At 60.6% G+C, this 26,049-nt stretch overlaps 1 protein-coding gene across 1 annotated transcript in view; it reads left to right on the top strand.

The window, feature by feature from the left end:
- The window catches only part of Nfatc2 (nuclear factor of activated T cells 2), a 66,141-nt gene that overhangs the window by 26,349 nt on the left and 13,743 nt on the right, over window positions 1-26,049 (top strand). The window contains 4 exon segments of the mRNA XM_048349627.1: window positions 3,601-3,741; window positions 13,051-13,106; window positions 13,493-13,619; window positions 14,802-15,497. Coding sequence (XP_048205584.1) covers window positions 3,601-3,741; window positions 13,051-13,106; window positions 13,493-13,619; window positions 14,802-15,497 — 1,020 coding nt within the window.

Here is a 26,049-nt window from a genome sequence, read left to right as displayed (position 1 = left end):
CGGCTCGCTTCCCGGGCCCGGGCCGCGGCGGTGCCTCAGCGGTTCCTTCCTGCGTGCGGCTGAGCTGTCCCCGGCTCCGGGCTGTGGAGGGGGCGGCCCTGAGCAGGTGGGTGGACACCTGCTCCCCTGGGGAGGAGGGGCAGGGCCTAGGCATGGGGGTGCTCTCCTGAGCCCAGCCACCCCAGGAAGGGAAAGGGGGCCCCTTGGGGGCCACGCGCGCAGGGCGGATGGCCCAGCCTCCGAGGCCTGTGTTTCGGGGCTCGTGGGCTCCGTTTTCCTTCTGTGGTGGGGTGTCTGTTCACATAACTTGCTCATTGTGTTGATTTGGGCCGCTGGTATTTTTTTTTACTGTTAATGTATAGCCCTGTGTGCACACACACGCACACACACACGCGCGTGTGCTGTGGCTTGAGCTCTTGCTTGGTTTTGTTTCTTGTCTTCACTTGAGGCTGGTGTTCTACCCCTTGAGGCACCGCTCCACCTGCTGCTTTTTTGCTGGTTAATTGGAGGCGGGAGTCTCTTGGTTTTCAGTGCTGGCTTTGCACGCCGGCCCTCAGCTCTCAGCCTCCTGAGTCACTAGGATGATGGGCGTGAGCGCGGGCGCCTGGCTCCTCTCCCTTTTTCTGTCTGAAGGCACCAGGAATATTCTGTCGGGTTTTCTTCTGAGAGCTTCTGGCTTTGGCTTGTGGAATGTGATTCCCCCCCCCCCCCCCGCCCCAGCTGGGGAGTCTCACTGGAGTTCTGCAAGCTAAGCCAGTAGCGCCCTGCACTTTCAAAGCAGAGAAAATACGATCACCCCTCCCCCAGCAGCTTTCCCATGTGCGGGGGGGGGGAGGGGGGCACACTGCCAGGGCCGCCACAGAGCTTAGGCAGGAGCTGGGCTGCACACATCTGCACACGTCCCAGCCAGGCTGCCAAGCCCCAGGCTGAGTTGGGAAACTTCCGGAATCCCATCACGCTTGCAGAGCTGGGCAGGACTGGGGGGGGCGGGAGTGGACCTGGCCCTCCCCCTGAATCAGCAGCCATAGGTGGTAGAAGTTACTTCAGACAGAGATTCTAGGCCCAGGAGGCCCTCCTGCGGCTGCACCCCCTCCCTGTTCCTCTGGGGGGGCGGGGCTTTGCCCCTGGGCTCTCGGGGATGACCTGCCCTGGGGCACTTCCCCAAGTCCTCAGGTCGCCTCCTCCGTGGGAACTCAGGAATGTGTGTGACAGGTCACCGGCAAAGACTGTGAAAAGGCCAGTGTCCGGCCTCTGTCTGGGTGACCTGGCCCCAGGGGGCGGGGCCTGGCCTTCTGCACGGATGTGGCATAGCTGTCGCTAGCAGGCCCTGCTGCTGTCAGCTAGGATGCCTGGGTTTGTGTCCCTCCTCCGCCTCCGGGACATCCGGGCATGTTTGGGGTGGGTGCTATTGGAGGTAGAGACCAGGCACACACCTCAAGAGCCCCGCTCCCCGGTGAAGAGCCGGTCCAGCCTCGGGTGGAGGGCCACAGCGGGGAGCCTGGCTGGAGAAGCAGAGGGGCGTGCGCAGGGCTTGTCAGCTCCCCTCCGGTTCTCCTGAGCAGAAGGGCGAGCAGGGGGCGAGCTCCCTGCAAGTCTGCAGGTGCTGGGGTGTGGGAAGGGGCCCGAGGTTCTGCATTTCCCCCCCACTTGATGCCTCTGCCCACACTCAGAGTGCAAACGTGGAGGAGGCTTAGAGGAAACCGGCCTGGACTTGTGGTTCTCTTTTCTATCCCTTTAAGTTTGCATTAAAACAACAACAGCAGCAAAGCCCAAACTCCATTTCCGTTCGGGGGAGCAGGGTGAGATGCAGACGCGCAGCAGCTGTCTGAGACGGTGAGGCTTTGCTCTTGCTGGGGGAGGCGAGGGGATGCCGCAGGATCTAGACACTGCCCAGTGATTCACCGCCAGGCCTCCACTCGGCCAGGCCCCGGCCCTGCCCAGCTGGCTGCGAGCCCTTGGCCGGCTGCTCCAGTAGCTGTGACTCAGGTTTTCCACCTGTAAAATGGGAAGGGAGGTGGCCAGCGCCTCCCATCCCCAGAGCCAGGGGCCCCAACTCCATCAAAGGCAGATCTTAGAAGCTGCCCCCCCCCCCACCTGCGCTTTCACTGCTACTAAATCCCTGCTAGTGGCAGCTCAATTAGGAAGTCATCACGGAGCTCCGGCGCTGAACTTGAAAGAAGGGATTAATAAGGCAGCCCATGTGGGAGGAATTACCAGCTTCTGCAGAGAGGCCGCTCCAGGTCCCGGAGCCCGGCAGCTCCTGGAAGCGGCCGGTGGGCCGGGCTCCGGGAGCAGAGCCCGAGCGGGGGGAAGCCTGGGGTGGGGTGGGTGGGGTGCGTGTGCATGCATCCTCCGGCTCTGCCAGGTGCAGCGTCCGGAAGCTCGCCGGCGCGGTCCCCGGGGTGCTCAGCAGACCCGAGCCCGCCCAGCAGGGAAGGGTTAAGTTTGGGTCTCGGGGGCCTCTCGCGGCTGCTGCCGGGCTCCCGGATGGGGCGGTCCGCAGGCCCTGGCACGGACGGGACTGGCGCCGGCCCAGCTCTCAGAGCTCCGGAGGAGCGCCAACTCGCAGAGCGGAGCGGGCCGGCTCGCCGCGTGCCGGCGGGCGGGGCGGGGCCGGAGAGGGGCGGGGCCGGAGAGGGGGCGGGGCTGAGCCGAGGGGGCGGGGCCTGGGGAGGGCATGGCCGGAACCATGGCCTGCATAAGCGGGGCTGAGAGGGGGTGTGGCTCGGGAGGGGGCGGGGCCCGGAGAGGCGGGGTTGAGCAGAGGAGGCGGGGCTTGGGGAGGGCATGGCCGGAACGGGCGTGGCCTGCACAGGCGGGGCCGAGAGGGGGTGTGGCTCGGGAGGGGGCGGGGCCCAGGAGAGTTGGGTGGTCCGCGGGGCGGGGCGGGCGCTGGTCGCGCACCTGCTGCTCACCGTCCAGGGAGGCCGCCGCCGTCAGTGTCTTCCTGAAGGGCCGGAGCGCCGGCCCTTGGGAGGGAGGCTGAGCCTGGCCACAGACCCGGCTCGTTGCGCTTCAGTTTTTCCTCCCAAAGTGCCAGCGACTTTACGGCTTCCTTCTGCATATTCCGCCTGGTGCTTACTTAGCAAAGGCCTCAGCCAGGCTTCCATCTTTCACTCATTGCAGGCGTGGGTGTATAGTCCTGGGGGGACGTAGCTGAACCACACGCACACGCACACGCGCACGCACTCCCCTCCCAGCCCGACCTAGGCTCTCCCACACAGACCCGCACAGAGGCCAGACTCCTGCTCCTGGGGCTGGCGGCCTAGCGGAGGGAGAGAAGCTAAAGCAGAGCACGCTCTGGGCAGTGAACCCAAAGGGGAAGAAGCAGCCAGGGAGGACAGATGCTCAAGACAGGGCCTGATCTGCGTGTGTGTGTAACAGTGAGAACCTTCTGGAATTCTGGTGGGTCATGGTGCAGAGCCCGTGGCTTCCAGACGGCCTTGAGGGCTACATGGATGGCGGGGCGAAGGCAGGGATCTTGCACCCCCGCCTTGGGATGACGGGGCCTGGAGGAGAGCGGAGCAGGCCGTGGCTCGGTGGGTGAGCTCAGGCCGCCCCGGTGGGCAGGGGGGTGACTCCTTTCTCTCTTGCCCTCAGCCCAGCGCTCTGCCCACGAGCTGCCCATGGTGGAGAGACAGGACATGGACAGCTGCCTGGTCTACGGGGGGCAGCAGATGATCCTCACGGGGCAGAACTTCACGGCCGAGTCCAAAGTCGTGTTCACGGAGAAGACCGCAGGTCAGTGCCGTCCGCCGTGTCCAGCTCGTTTGTCAACCGGGCTTCTGGAGTTACACATGGGCGCCTTCTCTTTCTCCAGCCCAGGGACAGAGCTGGGGTGCATTCTTGTCCCCACTCCTCTTCCTTACTCAGCAGCAACCCACCCACCGCCTGGCAGGTTCAGCGCCGGTGGGCGCGCTGTGCCGGGCTGGCGGAGGATTCCGGTCGTTTGCCTGGACGCTGAGCTGTCCTCAGCCCTAACTCCGCATGTTGTGGTTGTTATTCCTCCACACAGGCAAACTTCTAAAACTTTCCTGTGATCAAAAGAGAAGTTAGCCAGGCGTCGGCGGCTCACGCCTGTAATCCCGGCTATTCACGACATTCAGATCTGAGGAGGGCGGTTTGAAGCCAGCCAGAGCAGCAAAGTCTGGGAGACTCTTGTCTCCAGTGAACCACCAGAAAACCCCAAGTGGCGCTTGCAGGTCAAAGGGGTAGAGTGCTAGTCTTGAGCCCAAAAGCTCAGGGACAGCGCCCAGGTCCTGAGTTCAAGCCCCATAACTGACTGACCAAAAAGAAAAAAAAAAGAGGAGTCAAACAGCCTAATGATTAAGCACGCTCTGGTTCCGAATGCCCTGGGTTCAGATCCTGGCTGTGCGGTGTGTTTGACCTTTCTGTGTCTGCACTTCCTCACTATGGCGATCTCAGTGAGTTCACGTGTGGAGTGATTGTAAGAGCACAAAGAGCCTCGTGCACCCCGCTCTCTCATGCACTTCTGTTGGTTTGATTGTGGGACTGGCGATGGAGCCCCGCCCTCCTGGATGGAGCCCCGTCCCCGGAAGCGAGGCCAGTGCTCTGTGGCTTGCGCCACGCCCCCTGGCCCTTTCCCTTATCATTTTGGTTGCTTGGTTGGGCAGTTGTGTTTCGTGGATTTTTTTTTCCCCCCCAATGTCGGAGCTTGAATTCAGGACCTCACACTTTCGCTCAGCTTTTCTGCTCATGGCACTCTTCCACTTGAGCCACACCTCCATTTCTAGCTTTTTGCTTGTTCGTTGGAACAAAGAGTTTTGGAGACTTTCCTGCTTGGGCTGGCTTTGAACCCAGGTCCTCAGATTTCAGCCTTTTGAGTAGCTGGGCTTACAGGTGTGAGCCACTGGCTCCCTGCTGTATAGTTTGTCTTTGAGATGGCATTTGCTAACTTTCATTGGCCTGGCCTTGAACCTGTGATCCTCTTGTCTGTGCCTCCTGTTCAGCTGGGATCACAAGCCATACACACCTGGTGCCACTTGTGTTTTTATTACACGAGTGCTGAAATCAATCTTCTTATGCCTTTGGGATTTATTAGTCTTGTGAAGCCTAAGTCTCTATTTATACCTTTTTTGTTTACTTGGGTTTGCTCCTAGCAGTAGAATTCTAGTCATTTGGAGGACATTAAGAACGTTGGACCAAATTCTTTTCCAGAATCTGCAGCTGAAACTTCCACTATGGCTCATCCCATTCCAGAAAAGCCACGTTTGTGTTTTTGTCTGCGTTTCCCCCCTTAAGACAATGCTTGTGAAGTGCAGTATTTATCAGCACTTCACATTCCCCTGCCATGGAAAAGCGTTCCCAGGCCTTGGCTAGGGGCCAGGCAGTGAGGGCAGGCGCTGCTGCAACTTTCTGGAGCTTCGAGGCGGGAGCTGAGTGTCTAGGTCCGCCCTGGTCGTTCACGTTGCCCACTGAGATTTGCTGTGCAGGAGAAACTGTACGGGCGCCCAGGAGCTGGGCAGGCTGGGGGGCCACTTGCCAGATACCGAGGTGCGCCTGGGGCAGGGCTCTCTGAGCCCAGCGTCCTGGGGTTCAGGGCCGATGGTTCCTGCCCGGGGGAGGTGCAGAGACAGGCCGGCTTTTCACACGGGCAGGGCTTAGCGCATGAAAATGCCCACAGGTGTTCGTGCTGTTGCTGTGGAAGGGCAGAGTGAACCCCACGGAGCGGGGAGGAATAATAGCCGGCCCTGGGCCAGGGGGCGAGGGGTCTCGGTGCAGGGACCACGCGTGGAGGAGGGGCTTGAACGTGGTATCCACTAGGGCGAGGGGGGGAGGCGCACCCAGGGACCGGGGCCACCCTGTCCAGCTCCTCTGCTGCCTCCCCTCCCCCCTGCTCCCGTTGGGGGGAGGGTACGCTCGTTTTGCTCCGTTTTCTTTCTGAGCAAATAAACCTTTGCTAAAAACTTAAAAGGAAAAATAAGATAACCACAAGGCCGTCACCAAAAAGAAACCGCGGGCCGAGCCCTCTTCCTCGGAGCATTTGGCACCCCGGAACTGATCTGACCCCCCGGTAGCCGGCACAGAGCGGGTGAGGAGCTCGGGGAAGGTCACACAGCGTGAAGGTCACACGGGGCGCCCGTGAGTGGGCGGCAGAGGGTCACCCCACGCCCCCAAAGAAGCAGGGGCTCCCCTGCAGCGTGGGGCTGCCCGGAGCCCTCACCCCGGGGGGCCCCCCTTGGGTTTGTGGGGGGCTCGGCCTGCTCTTTTGACCCTGGGGGCTCCCTCCCGCCTTCCAGGGAACCCCCAGAGCTCGGCTTCGTTTTTTTCCAAAACGCGGCCGGGGCCCACGGAGTCGCCATGGAGACTTGGCGGCGGCCGGGGCTGCAGGCGGCCGGCACTGCCCGTTTTCCCAGCGAGCGAGCGGGGGAATCCCAGCTGCTCTTCCCATTAGCGGGGCGACACCCGCCCCGACAGCTAATCTTAGCCTCGGGGTTTGATCATCACCACCAGCTCGGCTACTCTTTTTATAGCAGCTGCTAAAACGGGCTTGGCACCCCTGCCCCGCAGCACCGCGACAGGCCTGGGAAGGTGGAAAAACCAGGAGGAGAGGGCAGCCCAAGTTAGAAAGGCGCCGTGTTTTGGAAAGTGGTGTCTTATTTATAGCAGCAGTAATAATCCTGATTCTGTTATTTTTATTCCTATTTTAAATTCCTGTGTTTTGGTTTTTTTTTTTTTCACTGCTCACAAGAACCTGGGTGATCCCGCCCTGGCCCAGCCTGACCGCTGCCTTTCCACCTCCTCCTGCTTGCTCGGCTGCAGTGGACATGCTTCGTTCTGTCCTCAAATATCCCAAGCTCCTCTCTGCCTCAGGATCTTTGCACTTGCTCTCCACTCTTGGGACATTTTCCCACCCCTTTCTTCACGGTGGCTACTGTCTTTGCTTCCTTCGGGTCTCTGCTTAGAGGTCTCTGTCCCTTAGGTCTCCTCACTCCGGGGGATTGCAGGTGTGCCCTTACCAGGGTTGTACGCAGGGACTCATGTTTGCTCAGCTTTCTTGCTCCCAGCTGACCCTCTACCGCTTGAGCCATGCCTCCAGTCCAGCCTTTTGCTGATTGATTGGAGATGGAGTCTCACAGACTTTTCTGATTGGGATGGTTTTGAACCGTGCTCCTCCAGGTCTCAGCCTCCTGCGTCACTAGGATTGCGCCTGCGGTGGATGGTACTTAGCACTCTTGCAGTCTTCTTGCCTGTCCGGTGACTCGCGCTGACTCGTCTCAGTGCAGAACACGCTTAGATCCTGGAGGGCACAGCTCAGGGTTTCCCAAGTCTCAGCTCCAAGCCTCTGACTCTAGTCTCGGCTTCTAGAACAGTCCCTGCACAGGGAGGGTGCTCGTGCATCCTGCTGGATGAAGGCAGCAGCCCTTTCTGCTGCCCCCCCAGCCTTAAGAGGTGGCACCGTGCTGCCCATTTCACAGACGGGGCCCCCGAGGTTCCGAGATGGAGCTGGGGCTCCCCAGCACCCCACCTCAGAGGCCCGAGCTAGACCCCCAAGGTGGCATGTGTCCTCCCCTGGGGCTCCTGTCTCTGATCGTGTCCCCAGGAAGCCCCGCAGGGCGACCCCGGCTTCCCTCGCGTGTCACTCGCCGTGAGGGCTACGAGGCCCTTGGTGTGTGGGGCAATGTGAGAAATGGCTGAGCGCGCCCGCAGGGCAGGGTTCGGGCTGGGAGGCCAGGCCGGGCCTCCCTCCGCCTGGCCGCCGGCCCCTGGCCCCCGGCAGAGTCCGGGGGTCCCAGCAACACAGTGCAAAACAGGAAAAATCTAAGGACACAGAAGAAAAGGGATGGGATGGGAGACACAGGGTTGCCACGGCGACGGGCGACTCCGCGCTCCCAGCCTGGGGGGGCAGTGATCCCGCGCATGACGGAGGCCTGTGGAATGTTTCAGCTGGTAAATCCTTCTTAATTCAGCCCCTCCGCCCTCCCTCCGCCCTCCCTCCGGCCCCCCTCCCGGCCCCCCCTCCCGGCGGCCGCGCATGACTCAGCCTTGACACCGAGCTTGTTTGAAGGGAAGCTGTGTTGTGTTGGACCCGGACTCGCTTGGCGGCGCCCCGATGGCAGAAGCGCCCATCACCTGTCACAGGGCAGATGGACGTTTTTTTTGTTTTGTTTTTTCCAAGAGGCCACGTGGGCGGCGGAATTCCCTTTCCCACTGACTCAGCCTGTCCTGCCGTGACTCACTCGCCTCTCTCCCCGAGGGCTGCCCGCGCAGCTCGGCCGGCTAAACAGAGAGCCAGGCCGGGCCTTGAAATGCTTCCGACAAACCTTGCTGCTGCCGCTTCTCCCCCTCCCCCCTCCCCTCCCCCTCTGCATGCCTTTGCATGGGGAGTATCCTTGGGGTGACCTCTCCTCCCCCCTCTCCCCTGAGTCCGGCTGCTGGGGCGGGCGGGCTGTGGGTTGGGGTCTCTGTGTGGGATTGTCAGATCCAGGCTGGCGGGGCCGTGACTAAGCACGAGCGACCTTTGACCTCCGTGACTCACACCTGCCACCCTGTCTTCTGCCCCTTGGCTCCCACCAGCTGAGGCCGGAAGGCAGTTCTGGAGCGCTAAGGGGGATGGACGCGCTGTGGTCAGCTGGCTGGCGTTTGGAGCTGCACCCCCAGACTCAATCTCCCCCCCCACTGAAATGGGGTCAATCCAAAGGTCAAGGCACTGGAAGTAGTAGGTGGTCAGGAAAGCAGCAGCCGCAGGGGCCTTTGTCCCCACCCAGGTGGCCTCCCGTCCGGCACGCGTCCCCCCTCCCAGCTGGGCACATTCCCCTCCATCCCTGCACCCCGGCACTGGTACCCCAATCCTGGTGTCCTGGCCCTCGGGGGGACTGGCTGTGGCTCCTCCCCCTCCATGCCACGTCCACATGGGGCCACTGAGGCACGCGGGTGGTGGACAGAGGTCCCGCAGCGACAGGGCTGCAAGATGGGTCCCCACACCCCTAGTTTTCTGGTGCCCAGAGCACGCGGTGGTCTGCAGTGTGGGGGTCACCCGTAAGTGAGGATGGGCGCAGAGGGGATTCCTGCGGGGCAGGGCAGGTTCGCAGCCGCAGTGGCCTCTACATAACGTGGCCGAGCAAAGAAGAGCCCATGGGGGGAGCTGCTGCCCTCGTTGTGGGGACCCCCCCACCCCCAGCTTGGTGCTGAGACCCCCAGCGCCTCCTCCCCAGCTCCCAGCCCATCTGGGCGGCACCACCAGTGCCAGCAGGCGAGGCCTGGGGCTGAGGGGGGTTTGCTGCACCTCCCCCCCCATGTCTGCTGGGCTTTTCCAGCCCCTGCTTCTGGGCGTGGGGACTTTTCCCTGCTAACTAGCAGCCACACAAAGCCAGCCCAGCTGAGTCTCCGAAGTGGAGCCAGGACGGAGCGGCGGGGCGGGGCGGGGCTGGGCTTCCTCAGGCAGCTGACACTTCCATTCCCTGGCTGCCTGACGCTCACTGGCGGCTCAGCCCCAATTCTCCCCAGTGCTGACGCCCGCTGGGGGCTCCTCCAAGCATGCAGCCCTACCTACGCCACCTGTGTGCTGGGTCCCTGCCTGGGGGTGGGGGTGGGGGGACTGTGATCTGAGTCACAGGGCCATCCACCCACCCACCCACCCACCCTCCATCCCCTACCTGCCCATTCATTCACCTCCTCACCCATCCATCCATCCACCAACCACCCATCCATCCATCCATCCACCAACCACCCACCCATCCACCCACCCATCCATCCATCCATCCATCCACCCACCAACCACCCATCCATCCACCCACCCACCCACCCTCCATCCCCTACCTGCCCATTCATTCACCTCCTCACCCACCCATCCACCCACCCATCCATCCATCCATCCATCCACCAACCACCCATCCATCCACCCACCACCCACCCTCCATCCCCTACCTGCCCATTCATTCACCTCCTCACCCATCCATCCACCCACCAACCACCCATCCACCCATCCATCCATCCATCCACCAACCACCCACCCATCCACCCACCCATCCATCCACCCACCCATCCACCCACCCATCCATCCATCCACCAACCACCCATCCATCCACCCACCCACCCACCCTCCATCCCTTACCTGCCCATTCATTCACCTCCTCACCCATCCATCCATCCACCAACCACCCATCCACCCATCCATCCATCCACCAACCACCATCCACCCATCCACCCCATCCATCCATCCATCCATCCACCCACCACCCACCCATCCACCAACCACCCATCCACCCACCCATCCATCCTCTCACTTCACCCATTCGTCCATCCCCTACTGCCCATTCATTCACCTCTTCACCCACCCATCCACCCATCCATCTATCCATCCTCCAACCACTTGTTTAGCCCCTCGTCCCTCCATTCTTCCACCCACCCCCCAGCTGTCTTCCCATCATAAAACCTGTCACATTGGTAGGGCGTACCCCTACCCCATTTTTTTTCCTTGCAGAATGTTACTAAGTCTCCTCTAGGCCCTGACCCTGGGCCCAAAGCTGTTGGCTCCTTTCTCTTCCCCTGTGACTAAGCCTTGGACGGGCCTTTGCATGCTGGCTTCCCGTGGCTGCTAATGTAGGCCGGGGCCGCTTGCCCACACATCTGCTGGAGGCCGTGCTGTGTGCAGTGGCACACGTGGCCCCCTCTGCAGCGGCCCCTGGGGAGCGCACCCTGCAGGCTGAGTCTCCCCATCCTCCTTCCTCCGTGGGGTCCCTGAAGGGCCTCTGGCCTGGGCTCCCAGGCCTCCTCGTGGGGCCTGTTGGAGGGGCGGGAGGTCAGGCAGGGGCTGAGCTCTGATGGTAGGGTTCACCTGGGCCAGTATGGAGCCCACGGGGGTGGCGTGCCGGCCCCGGCCCCCACGGTGCGGGGGATGGGCCCAGCTCTTGGGGGCTCTTGGCTCTTGGCTGGGAGAGCGCAGATGGCGGCGTGACACCGCGGACAGGAGGGCCAGATACTGATTCGCTTCCCCAGAGTGGACCACCAGGAGACCCCAAATCCCCACACACAGTGGTCGCAAAATTGCAGCGGCCCGCGAGGGAGAGCGGCGGAGGGGGTGACGGCTGCATTGTGTACACGAGCGGGCACGCGGAACCGAAGCCCCTTTAGACCAGTCATTGATGCTCACTGAAGTAATTGTGCGTATGCACGTGTATATGCACACCTATGTGTGTGTGTCCACGTGTGCTCTGAAGTACAGGGAGGTGGAGCTACCAACCCTGGCTGCACACGGAGTAAATGGCAACCCAGGACTTGAACCCGGACAGAGGGCACCTGCCAGCGTTTCTCTGGCAGTCCACCGCCCTGAGAAAGGGAGATGACTCAGAGGTGGGGAGGGCTGTGTCGCCCCTCCCGGGACGGGTGCAGTGGTGGGCTCAGGGTGTCGAGGGAGGAGAAAAGCCCAGGAAAAGGACCTTGAGTCACTTTCAGACCACACACTTCCTCAGAGACCGTCCCCGGCACGGTGGGCTGGTGAGCTGGCTCCCACGTGGTGGGGGAAATCGATATTGACGAGCCTGCTGGCAGCTTTCACTTCCTGCTGGGGACTTGTTAGCTAGGAGCTGGTGCTCCCTCCCCCCCTCCCTCCCGCTCCTTTCCCCCCTTCCCCTCCCTCCCTCCCTTCTTCATCTCCCCTCTTTTCCTTCTTTTTTGTTTTAAAGTTCAAATAACAGATTCTTGAGGATCCTCCTGTCTCAGCCTCCCAAGTGCTGGGACTACAGGTGTGTGTCACCACGCTCAGCTTGAGAAGACCCATTGTTGCAAGGGAAGACATTCAACTACTCCCTTACCTCCCTACCCAGCAGGCATTGCCTCTTTGTAAAGTCCCTCCAGCCTAGTCTTCAGGTTGATATGTTAATCATTGCAATCAGAAAATGGTTTAGTGCCTTGTTTAAAAAAAAAAACACGCTTCCTTCTTTCAATATGAACTACATGTTGGAATGTGCACAGAGTAACCATAAAGAATACAATGTTTAGGGGGTGGGGGAGCCTGGGCTCACGAGCTCCCTCCCTGGTCACTTCAGGAATTGCACCCCATAGAACTTAGAAGCCCAGCGTGGACTCTGGCCGAGTGCTCCCAGCCCAGTGCTCCAGCCGAGGCTCAAGGTGGGCAAGTCTGACCTGTCAGAGAAGGGGCAGGGCGCTCAGGTGGAGTGTTGGGGTGCCCTTGCAGGTGAGCACAGGGAAGCCCACGGGAGTCCTGGGGCCCAGAACCCTGTGTGACTTTAAATTCTGACTCGGCACTTCCCAGGGTGCTCATAAAACCACTTCCTGCTCCTCCAGACCGCGGCACCCCGCCCCCGCCCTGAAACGCCCGGGCGAAAGGTTTGTTTCAGCTGCAAGCGGCCCCCATGGCGGCGGTCAGCAAGAGAAAGCTGGGCCCCGGCCTGACAGCAAGCGAGCTCTGGCCCCGCAGGGTCCCGCTCCTGGGGTCCAGGCTGAGGAGGCTGGGCGGGACAGGGGGCCTCTGGCTGCCCCCCGCCCCCGGTCACGGGCCTCAGGAATACCTCCCCCACCTGTGCGCTCTGACAGGACACAGGGACCTGCAGGGAAGTCCCCTTCAGAACGGCCTCGGGTTGAACAAAGCCTGTAACCAAGTGTGTGTGTCACAATACTTTGTATTTTATTTTTTCCAAAAAGAAGAAATGGGCATTCAGATACAGAGGAAGAAGAGAATGATGGTAGAATTCTGAGCATTTTTTTTCCTCTTCCTCCTCCTCCTTCTTTTGGAAATACTTGGTTAGAACTCAGGACCTTGTTGTTTGCTAGGCAAGCACTCTACCCACTTGAGGCATTTTTCAGATAGGGTCGCATACGTAACCGGGATTACAAGTGTGCACCACCATGCCTGGCTTGTTTTAGGGATGAGCGTGGCTAACTCTCGAACTCTGATCCTCCTGGAGTGGGTTGTACAGTTTTCCTATCTTCAACATCTTTCCTTTGGGTAAAAGAAACATTTGAATATACATACATGTACACATAGCACACACACACACACACACATCTTACTGAAGTAATATAGCAGATCACGTTTGTAAGAGTCCTTTGTATTTGTTTGTTTTCCAGATGGGCAGCAAATCTGGGAGATGGAGGCCACCGTGGATAAAGACAAGAGCCAGCCTGTAAGCCCAGATGAAGACAGCCGAGTGTATCCACAAGTGTCCTCTAGCCAGCCAGCCTGCCTGCCCTCCCTCCCTCCCTCCCTCCCTCCTTCCTTCCTTCCTTCCTTCCTTCCTTCCTTCCTTCTCTTCCTCTCCCCCTGCTCCTCCCTCTTCTCCCATTCTTCCCCCCACCTCCATCCGCCCTCCCTTCAGAGTGTCCCTTGGTACGTGTATCATGCACAGGAAACACTGCTACAGCAGCAGAGTTAAACCCCCTTTCACCAGAATTCTGCCTCTAAGTATAGGGTACACCCCTGCCCTCCTGTGGGCTGGCTGGTGTGTTTAGGGTCTAGGTAGGAGTTGAGACATCACTGTAGTCAAGCTCACTGTTAACTGCTCCATTCCAGAACATGCTTTTTGTGGAGATCCCCGAGTACCGGAGCAAGCACATCCGCGTCCCTGTCAAGGTCAACTTCTATGTCATCAACGGGAAAAGAAAACGGAGCCAGCCCCAGCACTTCACCTACCACCCAGGTGAGGCCTGCCCTCCGGCGTGGACCGCTTCCCAGGCCGCCGACGCAACCTCTCGGAGCCTCAGTTTCCTGCCTGTCAGCGGCACCTTCTAAGAGCAACCCATGAGATGCATACACAGCCCTCCTCCCAGAGCACAGTCAGCCAGTGTCAGGCTGCTCTTGTAGCCATTGCTGGTAGACAGGAGAAGGCTGGTAATGGCTCAGGCCACCATGAGATTGGATCATACTCGGGGTCAAGGGTGAGCGTGCCCTTCAACCTGCAGGATCCAGGTTCACCTAGGAAGCGGGGTGTGGTTGCTGGCTGCCCAGTCCTGTGTCTGGACTATACTTAAGGGCTCCTTAACTTTCGCCTCCTACTATTTGGGGACAGAGGACCTGGCCCTGCAGGTGGCACTGTCCCCAGGGGAGGTGCTGATAGGGACAGTGTTGGAGGAAGAAGAGTCAAGCAGGGACGGGGACTGGAAACAGGCCCTCAGGTGCCAGAAGTGGGTCAGACTAAGCAGTGGTACTGATCACAACTGCTCAGGAAGCCTGCAGCCAAGGCTAGGGAGTGGCAGAGCCTCTGGGACCCCAGAAGCCAGGGATCCTCCACGCACGTGGGCAGCAGCTGTGAATGAAGAAGCCCGGCACGCTTCTCTCCACGCGCACGCGCAGCTTCTGTGCGATTAGGGCAGCCTTGTGCTTTTCTCTCCTGGCGCATATATGGCGTCTTTGGTGAGGCTGGTGCAGCTTACGTGCCCGCTTCTCCCGGTGCACACGCAACTTCTGTGAGTTTGGGGCAGCCACGTGTGTGCGCCTCTTTCTGCCTATGCTCAGCTTCAGGGAACGTGGGGCAGTCACGTGTGCTTCTCTCAGTGCGCCATGCGCAGCTTCCACTGTGGCACGCGCGCAGCCACGCGTGCTTCTCTCCCTGCGTATGCGCAGCTTCCGTGAACCTGGGGCAGCCACGTGTGCGCTTCTCTCCCTGCGCATGCGCAGCTTCGGACGAACGCGGGGCAGCCACGCGCGCTTCTCTCCCCGCGCATGCGCAGCTTCAGAGGCATGGGTGCAGCCACGTGTGCGTCTCTCCCTGCGCATGCGCAGCTTCAGAGGCATGTGCGCAGCCACGCGTGCTGCTCTCCCTGCGCATGCGCAGCTTCGCCGGACGAACTCGGGGCAGCCACGTGCTCTTCTCTCCCCGCAGTCCCTGCCATCAAGACGGAGCCCACGGACGAGTACGACCCCGCCCTGATGTGCAGCCCCGCGCACGGCGGCCTGGGGAGCCAGCCCTATTACCCACAGCACCCGATGCTGGCCGAGTCCCCGTCCTGCCTGGTGGCCACCATGGCTCCCTGCCAGCAATTCCGCTCCGGGCTGTCGTCCCCCGACGCCCGCTACCAGCAGCAGAACCCCGCGGCCGTGCTCTACCAGAGGAGCAAGAGCCTGAGCCCCGGCCTGCTGGGCTACCAGCAGCCGGCCCTGATGGCGGCGCCCCTGGCCCTGGCCGACGCCCACCGCTCCGTGCTGGTGCACGCGGGCGTCCAGGGCCAGGGCTCGGCCCTGCCGCCCCCGGGCCCGGCCGGCCAGCAGGCCTCGCCCGTCATCCACTATTCGCCCACCAACCAGCAGCTGCGCTGCGGGGCCCACCAGGAGTTCCAGCACATCATGTACTGCGAGAACTTCGCCTCCTCCGGGCCCGCCCGGCCCGGCCCGCCCCCCGGTGGCCAGGGCCCCAGGCTGAGCCCCGGCGCCTTCCCCACCGTCATCCAGCAGCAGAGTGCCCCCCCCAGCCAGAGGGCCGCCAAAAACGGACCCCCGGCCGGTGACCAAAAGGAAGTGTTACCCGCCGGAGTGACCATCAAACAGGAGCAGAACTTGGACCAAACCTACTTGGATGACGGTAAGAGGTCCCCGGCCTTCCCCGGAAGGCCACCCCTTTTCAGCCTCCTTAGTCTGAGGGCCCTGGGCAGGGCGGCCTGGCAACTGTGCAGGGGAGCGTCAACCCCCGGCAGGAGTTGGGGGAGTAGGGCAAGGGGTCAGGGTTTTAGGTGTACCCTCTCCTTTCGCTCACACCGGGGCAGTTCTGGTCACCGGGGGGTGTCCCTCAAGGTCACGAACTGAGTCTATTTAATTGCTCCCACTCTCTTTCCAGTGGCCAAATTTAGATCGAGGGCAGGAAAGCAGAAAGGAAGGAAAGCTAACCTCCTTGTTGCTGTAGAGAAACTTTCCCACTGTGTAGCTGTCCCTTGTACGTGAGGTAGGGGGAGAAGGAGAGCGGCGGCCATTGAAAAGGGAGTCTATGAGAGCAGCATGAATGGGGGCTTGGGGACCGGCTGTGGGTGCCCGTGTGCTGGCAAAACACAGGACACATTGATAGCAGGCAGCCCAGGGCTTCCGCTGTGGGGGGGCCAGCTGATGGGGTGGCCGGGCCAAGGAGAAGATGGAAGAAGGCTTTGTGTGCATCAGGACTGCCCCAGCTTGCTGGCAGAGGCCCTAGGTGGAGACACCTCTTGTCAGAGCAGCTGTCCATCTGGCATGGACTCAGATCTTAGGAGGGGCAGAATACGTGGCTGAGCTCACCTGAGCCATTGCAGCAAGGTTGCGTAGCTTAGGAATGTTAAAAACGAAAAAAAAAAAGCAAGCCCCGAATGGCTGACTTCCGCTCCATCTTGGGCCCTATAGGCACTGAGTAGCATCTAACACACAGGTAGGAAGGGCATTCCTTGTTTTTTTAAAAAAATGTCTGAGACCAGAGTGGTTTAGGGTTTGGAATTTGCACATAAGACTTTTCCATTGAGTATGTTTCATCCCCAAATAGGAAATCCAAAGTCTGAAACTTTCAAAAAAGATTGGGGCATTACTGGGGTTTGAACTGGGCTTCATGCTTGCTAGGCAGGTGCTCTACCACTGAACCACATCTCCATCCCTTTTCTGTGGTTAGTATCTTTGAGCTAAGGCCTCCCTTCCGGTGTGGGTTTTACACCTGTACCACTGGCCACCTCTTTACACTCCCTACCATAGCCGAGGGGACAGGCAAGTCACTACACCCAGCTTCTTTAAGGAGGGGGTCTCGAATCTCTCTGAGATTGGGTCTCTCAAACTTTTGCTCAAGCTGGCCTCAAAGCACTATCCTGTAGGAGTTCAGCCTGCTATGAGCTAGGATAACAGGCATGTGTCACGGTGTTCAGCTGTTGTTTGAGAAGGGGTCGTGTGAATTCTTCTGCCCAAGCTGGCCTTGAACCATGATCTGATCTTCCCAAACTCCACTTCCCGCCTAGCTGGGGTTACAGGTGTGAGGTATTCTCACCTAGCCGACATCTTGAAACGTTTGGAACATCTGAAAGGCTTAGAATTTGGGAATCTTTTCAAGTTTCTGGTTAGGGAATGCTTCATCTGACAAGCCCATTCTTTAGGAAAATGAACTCTCAGAACCCAGCCGAGAAGCAGGAAGTAAGCTGGAAGCTTCAGGACAGTTAGGTACTTATTTTTGGTTTTTTAATTTTAATGTTTGCTGGTCCTGGGGCTTAAACTGAGGGCCTGGATACTGCCCCTGAGCCTCTCGGTGCTCAAGGCTAGCACTCTACCCCTTGAGCCACAGCGCCACTTCCATCTTTCTCTGTGTGTGTAGTACTGAAGAATCGAACCCAGGGCTTCATGCATGCTAGGCAAGCACTCTACCACCAAGCTACATTTCCAGCCATTTGGATGCTTCTTAAGACTTACAGGTGCTACGCACTGCGTATTTCAGTGGCAGGAAAAATCCTCAGTGCTGTTGGCTTGTATTTTATGTGAAGTCTTGATGAGACAGGTTCTCTTAGGATGCTGTGACTTCTAGTACTTTCTGTGCCCTTTCTCTGTAAAACTCAACCATGAACATTCTTCGCGTTCATCCAGCAAAGGCCTCGGGGCCCCTCTCTACGGGTTCCTGCTGCCGCATGCCGGGCAGGCGAAGCTGAGGGGGCTTCTGGATTGGTACTTGTTGGGCTGAGCGAGTTCTCCCGCTCGCGTGGCCTGGGGGCCCACGCGTGGCTGTCCATCCTTGCGTGATTGATGGACATCAGAGCGGCTAAGTCTTGGTGCTTTGAGTCTTGGTGCTTCTGTTCAAAGGGTTTCTCAGCTTTGAGTAGTTACCTAGCGCAGGACGCCGGGCGGGCGTGGGTCCCGGGGCGAGGGCGGTAAAACGGGGCTCTCCCTGTGAGCTGGGGGTACTTAGGAATAGTGAGGAGCGAGCCAGGCAGGAGCTGGTGAGAAATGCGAGTCCCCCCGACCCCCTCCCCAGCCCTCCTTCCACGGAATGAGGAGGAGCAGGCGCTGCCTCGGGCAGGAGTGGCCGCAGCCCGGGTCTGTAGCCAGGCTGTCTGGTGCCCGAGAGGAAGCAGCCCCGTGGGGCTTCGTGAGGCGTCTTTTGGGGGCGCAGTGAGAGTCAGCTCTGAGGACGTCTGGAGAACAGGACTCGGTAAAGCTGCTCCCTCCGAGGGAGCGCGGCAGTGAGGTAGCCGTAACACCCAGCACCCCGCTTTGACCAAGGTCTCCGCACTTCTCAGAGCCCTTAGGGCGCGAGCGCACCCCAATAACCTCTCGCACCAGGGGGGATTGCGACTGGCTTCCTCAAGAGTGCATGCGGGGCACACTCCTCAGGGAGCTGCTCCCCAGCTGTTCATGGCCCCCTCCGGGCCCGGAGCCCCCAGCACGGGGCGGTAGCGACCGATCAGGGTTCGAAACCCAGCACTGCCCCAGCCTGCCTGGCGTGTTTGGCTTTGCCTGCCTGGGCCCGAGCGTGACGGGATCATTTCCACCTCCGGGGGCCCCCAGCAGGCCACCGCTGGCCGGGTGGAATTCAGGGCCACCGGGGGACCCCCCCCACGCCCCCCCATGGCGGCCACAGGAGAGGGCGTGGCCTCCCCGCGGCTCTGCGCCAGCTTCACGCTCCCTGCGCTGTCGGGACGAGCTGCTCTCCTGGCCCGGCTCACTCTCGGAGCCTCAGACCGCGGCGGCTGCTGGGGACACTGGCAAAGCAGCGTGGTGGCTTTCCAGGGTGTCCTGCACCCCTTCACTCCCCCGCCCCAGCCCGGTGCCTTTGCACACAGCTCAGAGACAGGGCAGAAGCCGAGCACCGTGGGCCTTTCTCCCCCTCCCATCCCCCCACCCATTCTGTGACTCCCCTCCCTTCTGTATCTTCTCCCTGCTCCCATCCCCCCCATTCTGTGACTCCCCTTCCCCTTCTGTACCTTCTCCCCCTCCCATCCCCCCCATTCTGTGACTCCCCTTCCCCTTCTGTACCTTCTCCCCTCCCATCCCCCCATTCTGTGACTCCCCCCTCCCTTCTGTACCTTCCCCCCCCACTCCCATCCCCCCACCCATTCTGTGACTCCCCCCTCCCTTCTGTACTTCTCCCCCTCCCATCCCCCCACCCATTCTGTGACTCCCCCCTCCCTTCTGTACCTTCTCCCCCTCCCATCCCCCCACCCATTCTGTGACTCCCCCCTCCTTCTGTACCTTCTCCCCCTCCCATCCCCCCCATTCTGTGACTCCCCTTCCCCTTCTGTACCTTCTCCCCTCCCATCCCCCCATTCTGTGACCCCCCCCTCCCTTCTGTACCTTCCCCCCCGCTCCCATCCCCCCACCCATTCTGTGACTCCCTTCCCTTCTGTACCTTCTCCCCCTCCCATCCCCCCCACCCATTCTGTGACTCCCCCCTCCCTTCTGTACCTTCTCCCCCTCCCATCCCCCCACCCATTCTGTGACTCCCCCCTCCCTTCTGTACCTTCTCCCCCTCCCATCCCCCCACCCATTCTGTGACTCCCCCTCCCTTCTCTACCTTCTCCCTGCTCCCATCCCCCCATTCTGTGACTCCCCCCTCCCTTCTGTACCTTCTCCCTCTCCCATCCCCCCACCCATTCTGTGACTCCCTCCCTTCTGTACCTTCTCCTTGCTCCCATCCCCCCCATTCTGTGACTCCCCTCCCCCTTCTGTACCTTCTCCCCGCTCCCATCCCCCCCATTCTGTGACTCCCCCCTCCCTTCTGTACCTTCTCCCTGCTCCCATCCCCCCCATTCTGTGACTCCCCTTCCCCTTCTGTACCTTCTCCCCTCCCATTCCCCCACCCATTCTGTGACTCTCCCCTCCCTTCTGTACCTTCTCCTTGCTCCCATTCCCCCCATTCTGTGACTCCCCTCCCCCTTCTGCCCCTTCTGTACCTTCTCCCTGCTCCCATCCCCCCATTCTGTGACTCCCCCCTCCTGTACCTTCTCCCCCTCCCATCCCCCCCATTCTGTGACTCCCCCCTCCCTTCTGTACCTTCTCCCCCTCCCATCCCCCCATTCTGTGACTCCCCCCTCCCTTCTGTACCTTCTCCCCCTCCCATCCCCCCCATTCTGTGACTCCCCCCTCCCTTCTGTACCTTCTCCCCGCTCCCATCCCCCCCATTCTGTGACTCCCCTCCCTCTGTACCTTCTCCCTGCTCCCATCCCCCCCATTCTGTGACTCCCCTCCCTTCTGTACCTTCTCCCTGCTCCCATCCCCCCCATTCTGTGACTCCCCTCCCCCTTCTGTACCTTCTCCCGTCCCAATGCCCCACATGGGGCCCAGGCAGAAGCTTCAAGCAGTAGCAGACCCCTCTCCTCCCGTGCCTAGTCCTCCCTCTCCCTCTGTCCGTGTTTCCCCTCAACTCCTCCCCCTCCCCCAGCCCCGTGAGCGGTGTGGCCTGGGACTTGGGGCTGCTTGGTGAGCCAGTGGACGAGGCCCTCGCGCTTCACATGTGATAATTTCACACGTGATCTCATGGCCAGTGTGTGTGTGTGTGTGTCACCTTTGCACACACGAGAAATGGAAGGAGCCAGGCTCCAGAGGCCTGAGGGAATGGGAGGTGGCGGAGGCCATGAGGTCTGGGGCTTGGGCAGTAGTGGGGTGCTCTCAGGTTGACTGTGTGAGAAGATGGCGCCGTGGGTCTGACTGACAGACGTAGGACAGACAGCAGGGAGGCCGACTGGAAGGAGATGGAAGTTAATCTGGCATCTTTAGAGCAGCAGAGATTCGTTGTACCCTTCCCTCACCTGTGGGATTTTATCTTTTTTGTTTCAATGTCAGTCCGTCATTGAATGGAAATTTCCAGAAGCCAACATTCCTAGTTTTCCCCCGACTTTCATTGCCGTGTGTTGTTAGAACGACTGGTCCTGTTTCATCACCAGTTGTTGCAGTTTCCCCCCAGCCCTAATTTCTGAGTTGGGCTTTATGATGGCTCGCGGGTGTTCAGGAGCATCCGGGTCGGCACCCCGGCGGGCTTGGGAGTCGGGCCCGGGTCAGGGGGACGCGCCGCCCTTCCGGGGACACACAGCGGGCGGCGCAGGAGGCGACGGAGCCAAGTGCACCCGGGATTTGCCCAGACTGACCGCTTCCTCCCCGCGAGCTGAAGCGGCGGCCGCCCCGTCAGCGCGCAGGCCCGAGGGACAGCCGGGGAGGGGCCCAGGCCACGACCCGGCCCGAGGCCCTGGGGTCCGTGAGCACCGTGGCACAGAGGGTCTTCGGGAATGTTAGCTGTGGCTGGCCTGCATTTCTGTGACGCTCCCTGCCTTGAGTTCCTGGAGGACAGGATCCACGCTTTGGGATTCTATTTGTGCGGGGGGAAGCCATGGGCTGGGTGGTCTTTGGAGGTGGGCTCCGTCCACAGGTTCGATCCCTGCCTCATGGGCAGACAGCTGCAGGGCTGAGGGTGTGCCTGGGGCTCTGGCCTCCTGAAGACGTTTGCCTGCGGGGGGGGGGGGGGAGAGAGAGAGAGAGGATGCCCACCACCCCGGAGCTGCTGAGAGCCCTGCGGTGGGGAGCTCTGGGGATTGGGGCCAGGGCTGGGGCCTGACAGTAGAGCCCCTGAGAAGGGGCTGAGGGTGTTAACTGAGGAAGCTCTGTCCCCAGCGGCTGGCCGCGCCTGAGCGTGTGTGTGTGTGTGTGTGTGTGTGCGTGCGTGCGTGCGAGTGGACAGTGGACAGGGGCGTGCCCTGCACGGGAGGAAGCGGGAGGGAAGTAGGGGTGCCGACGCGGCCCGTGACTGGCCGTGCTTTGTTTAGCAGCGCTGCGCTCTTCCGCCGGGCCGTGCAGCGCCCGCGGCCAGCCCGTGACAAAGCGGCTGCTGTGTGGTGAGCGTGCGGAGTCCGCAGGGGCCTGGCCCCGCGGCCCATGGAGGCCGGGCCTCGCGGGCTGGCGAGGGGGCAGGGCAAGGGGGTCTCGAGAAGCGGGCCAGGTGGGCCCTGGCCAAGCCCCGGGGGGCGTGCGCATGAGGAGGACCACGCCCGGCGTCAGGTCTGCAGGCTGGCCAGAGGTCCCGGAGCACCGCACCGGCAGCAGCGCGCCCTGTGTTCCTTTACCTCGCACCCGAGGGGCCCGTGCATGTGGCCGAGAGACACAGCACAGCACAGAAAGCCAGAGAGAGGTTGCCTCCCAGTCCTGCTCCGCCCTGAGATCCTGGCTCTGACTTTCTAGAACATTGTTTCCTAATCCTTTATTATCATTATTGACACGCTCCCCCACCCCCAAGGAGATGCCAGCACCATGAACGCCCCGTGTACCTGGCCTTGTGCAACGCAGAGTCTTATGTGATGTGTATCCCCAGGTAGTGTGTGTTAATAGGCAGTAAGCAGTGCTTCCCATTGCTCTGTCTGCCCCTTCCTGGAGCCAGATTTGCCCCATCCACTTGGGAATGGGCGTTCCGGGGTGTCTCTGTGTCTTTGTGTCCTCAAGAGCAGATGCAAGTACGGGTCCCTTATCTATAAAAGAAGAGAGGAAAACCCCACTCGGCAAAGCAAAAAGCCTCCCTTCCTCATGAAGAGTCATTCCCGCAGAACTGTGATGTGAGTGCATTTGGAGCGTGCTTGCTTCAAGTATAGTTGTGGACTCGCTTCTCCAACTGCTTTTTTAACACCAGTTTGTGTTGGCTTTTTACCCCTGCAGAAACAAAAAAAGAGGCGCCCTAGGCTGGAGAAATGATGAAACCATGCATTGGGCCCTTCCCCGCTGCTTTTCTGACACCTCTTTAAGTTTTTACTGACATGGGGTCTGGTCAAGGGGCGACTGTAAAGAAAGGGCCGGGCCTGTTTTGCCCATTGGGCCGGGGCCGCAGTCGGCCCGGACGGCCAGGGGCGGTGGTGTTGGGGGTGGGGGTGTCCCCCTCAGCCGCGAGGCCTGCCACTTCCCACGTTTCGGAATGGTATCTGTGTTCTCTTTAAACGTCCATGAGACCGCATTTCTGCCAGGCCGTCAGGGCCCCGGGCGCCCCGGTTCTTCTACCGTGAGCCGCGAGCCCCAGTGCGGTTCCATGGTGGTCGGCTGCGTGCCGTTTGGCCTGCAGTCCCGGGCGCTGTGCAGACCGGCGAAGCCTGTTCATCACGGGGAGCCGAGGGACGCGCGTGCCCAGGAGGTCCCCGAACCCCGCACGGAGCGGAGCGAGGCCCTGCCGCCTCAGCTGAGCCAGGGCTGCAGAGGACCGGGCCGTTCTTGCGCGTTTCTGGAAACTCACGGCGTCTTTTGAGTTTTCGGCTTTGGTGGATGCCTGGAAAAGAGTCCCGGATTCATTAAAGCCCCGCGGCCGCTCCCTTCCAGATGGGCGGCGGGGGGGGGGGGGGGGGGGGGAAGGTGGCTGGCTAGTGTTGGGGGGCTGCCTGGCCCGCCCACATGGGTCTTCATATTATTATGATTATTATTATGTTCCGATGCCAGTGTTTTCAGCCTGACCAGGGGCTTGCCCATCAACACAGATTGCTCGCTCTCCTTAGAAAGTCCGGGCACCTGCCGCCTCGGGCCCCATGTTCTGCTGCCATCTGGAGTCAAAGCCAAGGTGGGCCCGTAGTCAAGACCCCCCTCCAGACAGAGCGCGCGGGTCTGCCCCCCCCTCCAGACAGAGCACGCGGGTCTGCCCCCCCTCCAGACAGAGCACGAAGGTCTGCCCCCCCAGACAGAGCACGCGGGTCTGCCCCCCCCAGACAGAGCACGCGGGTCTGCCCCCCCTCCAGACAGAGCACGCGGGTCTGCCCCCCCTCCAGACAGAGCACGCGGGTCTGCCCCCCCTCCAGACAGAGCACGTGGTCTGCCCGGTGCCCCCCAGCCCTTTTGCCCTGTCATGGTAGATGGGCAGCCGCTTTGTCTTGTGTGCCCGTACTAGGGCTTGAACTCCCTGCTCAAGGCTGGCGCTCTACTACTTGAGCTACAGCTCTGCTTCTGGCTTTTTGGTGGTTGATTGGAGAGGACATTGGAGTCACACAGGCTTTTCTGCCCGGACTGGCTTTGAACCGTGCCCTTAGATCTCAGCCTCCGAGCGGCTGGGATTGTAGGCGTGAGCCTCTGGGTGTGTTCTCACTTAGCTGTCCTGTTTCCCTTTTGCTTGGCTGGCCTTGTCCTGGTAGGGAGGTGGGGCTGCCCGCGTCGGGGATTTGAAAATGCTTGCTCGTCCTCCCTGCCTTCCTCTTCTCCTCGTGGCTGCGGAGGGTTTTCTCACTGGGAACGATTTTAAACTTTAGCAAAAACATTACACCTGCGAAAGAAGATGGCAAAATGAACCGCCCTGCAAGTTGTTGAATAATGGGGAAGGGGGAAGGGAGACGGAGAGTAAGTGGCGGGGGCCAGTGTGAGGAAGGTGCTGCAGACCTGTGCGTGAAACACCACAGGGAAACCCGGTGAGCAGCGAGCGGGCGACAGGAACGGAACTCAGCTCCTGTCCGCAGGGGGGAGGCGAGCGGGCGGACCCGGCAGATGCGCCCCAGTACTTGCGTGCACACATGAAAGTGGAACAGCTCAGTGTGCTGGGGAGGGGGAGGGGTGGGGGAGGGGCTGAGCAAGGCACATTGTGTGCTCGGATGGACACGTCAAGTGAAACTCCTTGAGGCTAAAAATGTAAAGAGTGGGTGGGGACGGAAGGCGGAATCTCTGGAAACCTAGAGGGGCAGAGTGTTGCGCCCCCCCCCCCACCTCTTAACATTACCTGGGACGGGCTGGTGGCAGTCTAGTTCATCTCCACCACCACCCCCCCACCACGGGGCCAGCAAATCCTGCACATTGTGTCCATTCATGCCTCTCGGTCTGGGAAAGAAAGCACTCCGAAGCCCCCCCCCCGTGTCCCCCCCAAGTCCCGAGATCTCCTACAGCCACGCTTCCACCGGGCTCGCTGAATAGCAGGGAAGTTTTCCTGCTCTGCTTTTGTGATGTCGTGCTGCCTGGCTGCTCGGGTTCTCAGTCTGTTCAGGTTCCCCTTCTGGGTTAACTAGTCAAAGTACGACTCATTTTTCTAGTAGTACGGGGGTTTACCTCAGAGCCTCACCCTTGCCAGGCAGGCGCTCTGCTGTTTGAGCTAGGCCTCAGTTTCCACTCCTGCCCTGTCCCAGTGGGGTGTCTCATGATGATGGTGTGCTGGTGCCATCCTGGACTCGGTCCTCCTATCTGTGCTTCCCAAAGACTGCTGGGAGGAAAGCTTCACACTCCACACCCGGCTCTTACTCGCTGAGATGAAGCCTCCTCATCAACTTTTTGCCTGGGTTGGCCTCGAACTGTGATCCTCCAGTTTTCTACCTCCCAAATAGCTAGTATTACAGGCATGAGCCACCCACCCCACAGCAAGACTGTTAAATACGTGGAAATTACCCGAGAAGCCACACAGTGAAGGAAGGGATCTTGGAGTCTTTATTAGAGCAGGAGCGGTCTGCAGGCGGTCGCTTGTTACAAAGGCCTACAGCCCACAAGTACACTTCACACTGTCAGGAGACAGGCCGGAGAGGAAGAAAGAACAAAAACCATGCCACCCAGCCAGTCCAGCTCCAATGGAGAGCTGAAGTGGCGCACCATGGTGACTAGAGATCAGCCAGGAGACCGGACACAGGACGCGAACATGGAGACACGTGGCATGGCGTAACGGCGCCTGAGCTGGCCTGACCCTAAGTAGGGTCAGGTCAGGGGGCCGAGTCACAGGAAGCTCCCAGACCCCGGCCCTTGACTGACAGGTACAGTAACCTATAGGCCATGTGCCCACCCCTGTCTCTTGGGATTCATGAGCACCTATCACCTGGGGATGGGACTTCCCTTCCTCTAGGAATCCAGGCACGCCCATCAAGACAAGATGCCAGAGAGTACAACTCGCCTTGTGGCCAATGATGGCGCTGGCCAGCTCTGACCTCCATATTACAAAACTTGTTGTCACCGGCAGTGCCTCATCACGCACAGTCGGTCCCGTGAGGTTTCCCTGCGCCCGGCTTTTGCTGCTTGCCCCCAGGATGAGCTCGCACCCGCTCCGCTCTCCTCTGGGGTCCTGTATGGTGGGGGCCGCTTGGAAAGGTGTCATTGATTGTGGCGCAGCTGATGGCTTCGCAGGTGGCCATGTCCCTTGTTAGGAGTCAGGAGGCTGCCCGTGGTTTCTCTTTGGTGACATTAATGGCCGTTGGTGGGGAAATCCTGGCCCCATTGATTTACGGGTGCACTGA

This window comes from Perognathus longimembris, chromosome 6, assembly GCF_023159225.1.
Source record: "Perognathus longimembris pacificus isolate PPM17 chromosome 6, ASM2315922v1, whole genome shotgun sequence".
Classification (NCBI taxonomy): Eukaryota; Metazoa; Chordata; class Mammalia; order Rodentia; family Heteromyidae; genus Perognathus; species Perognathus longimembris.
Note: the sequence above shows the minus strand (reverse complement) of the source record. Positions and strands in the feature narration are given on the sequence as shown.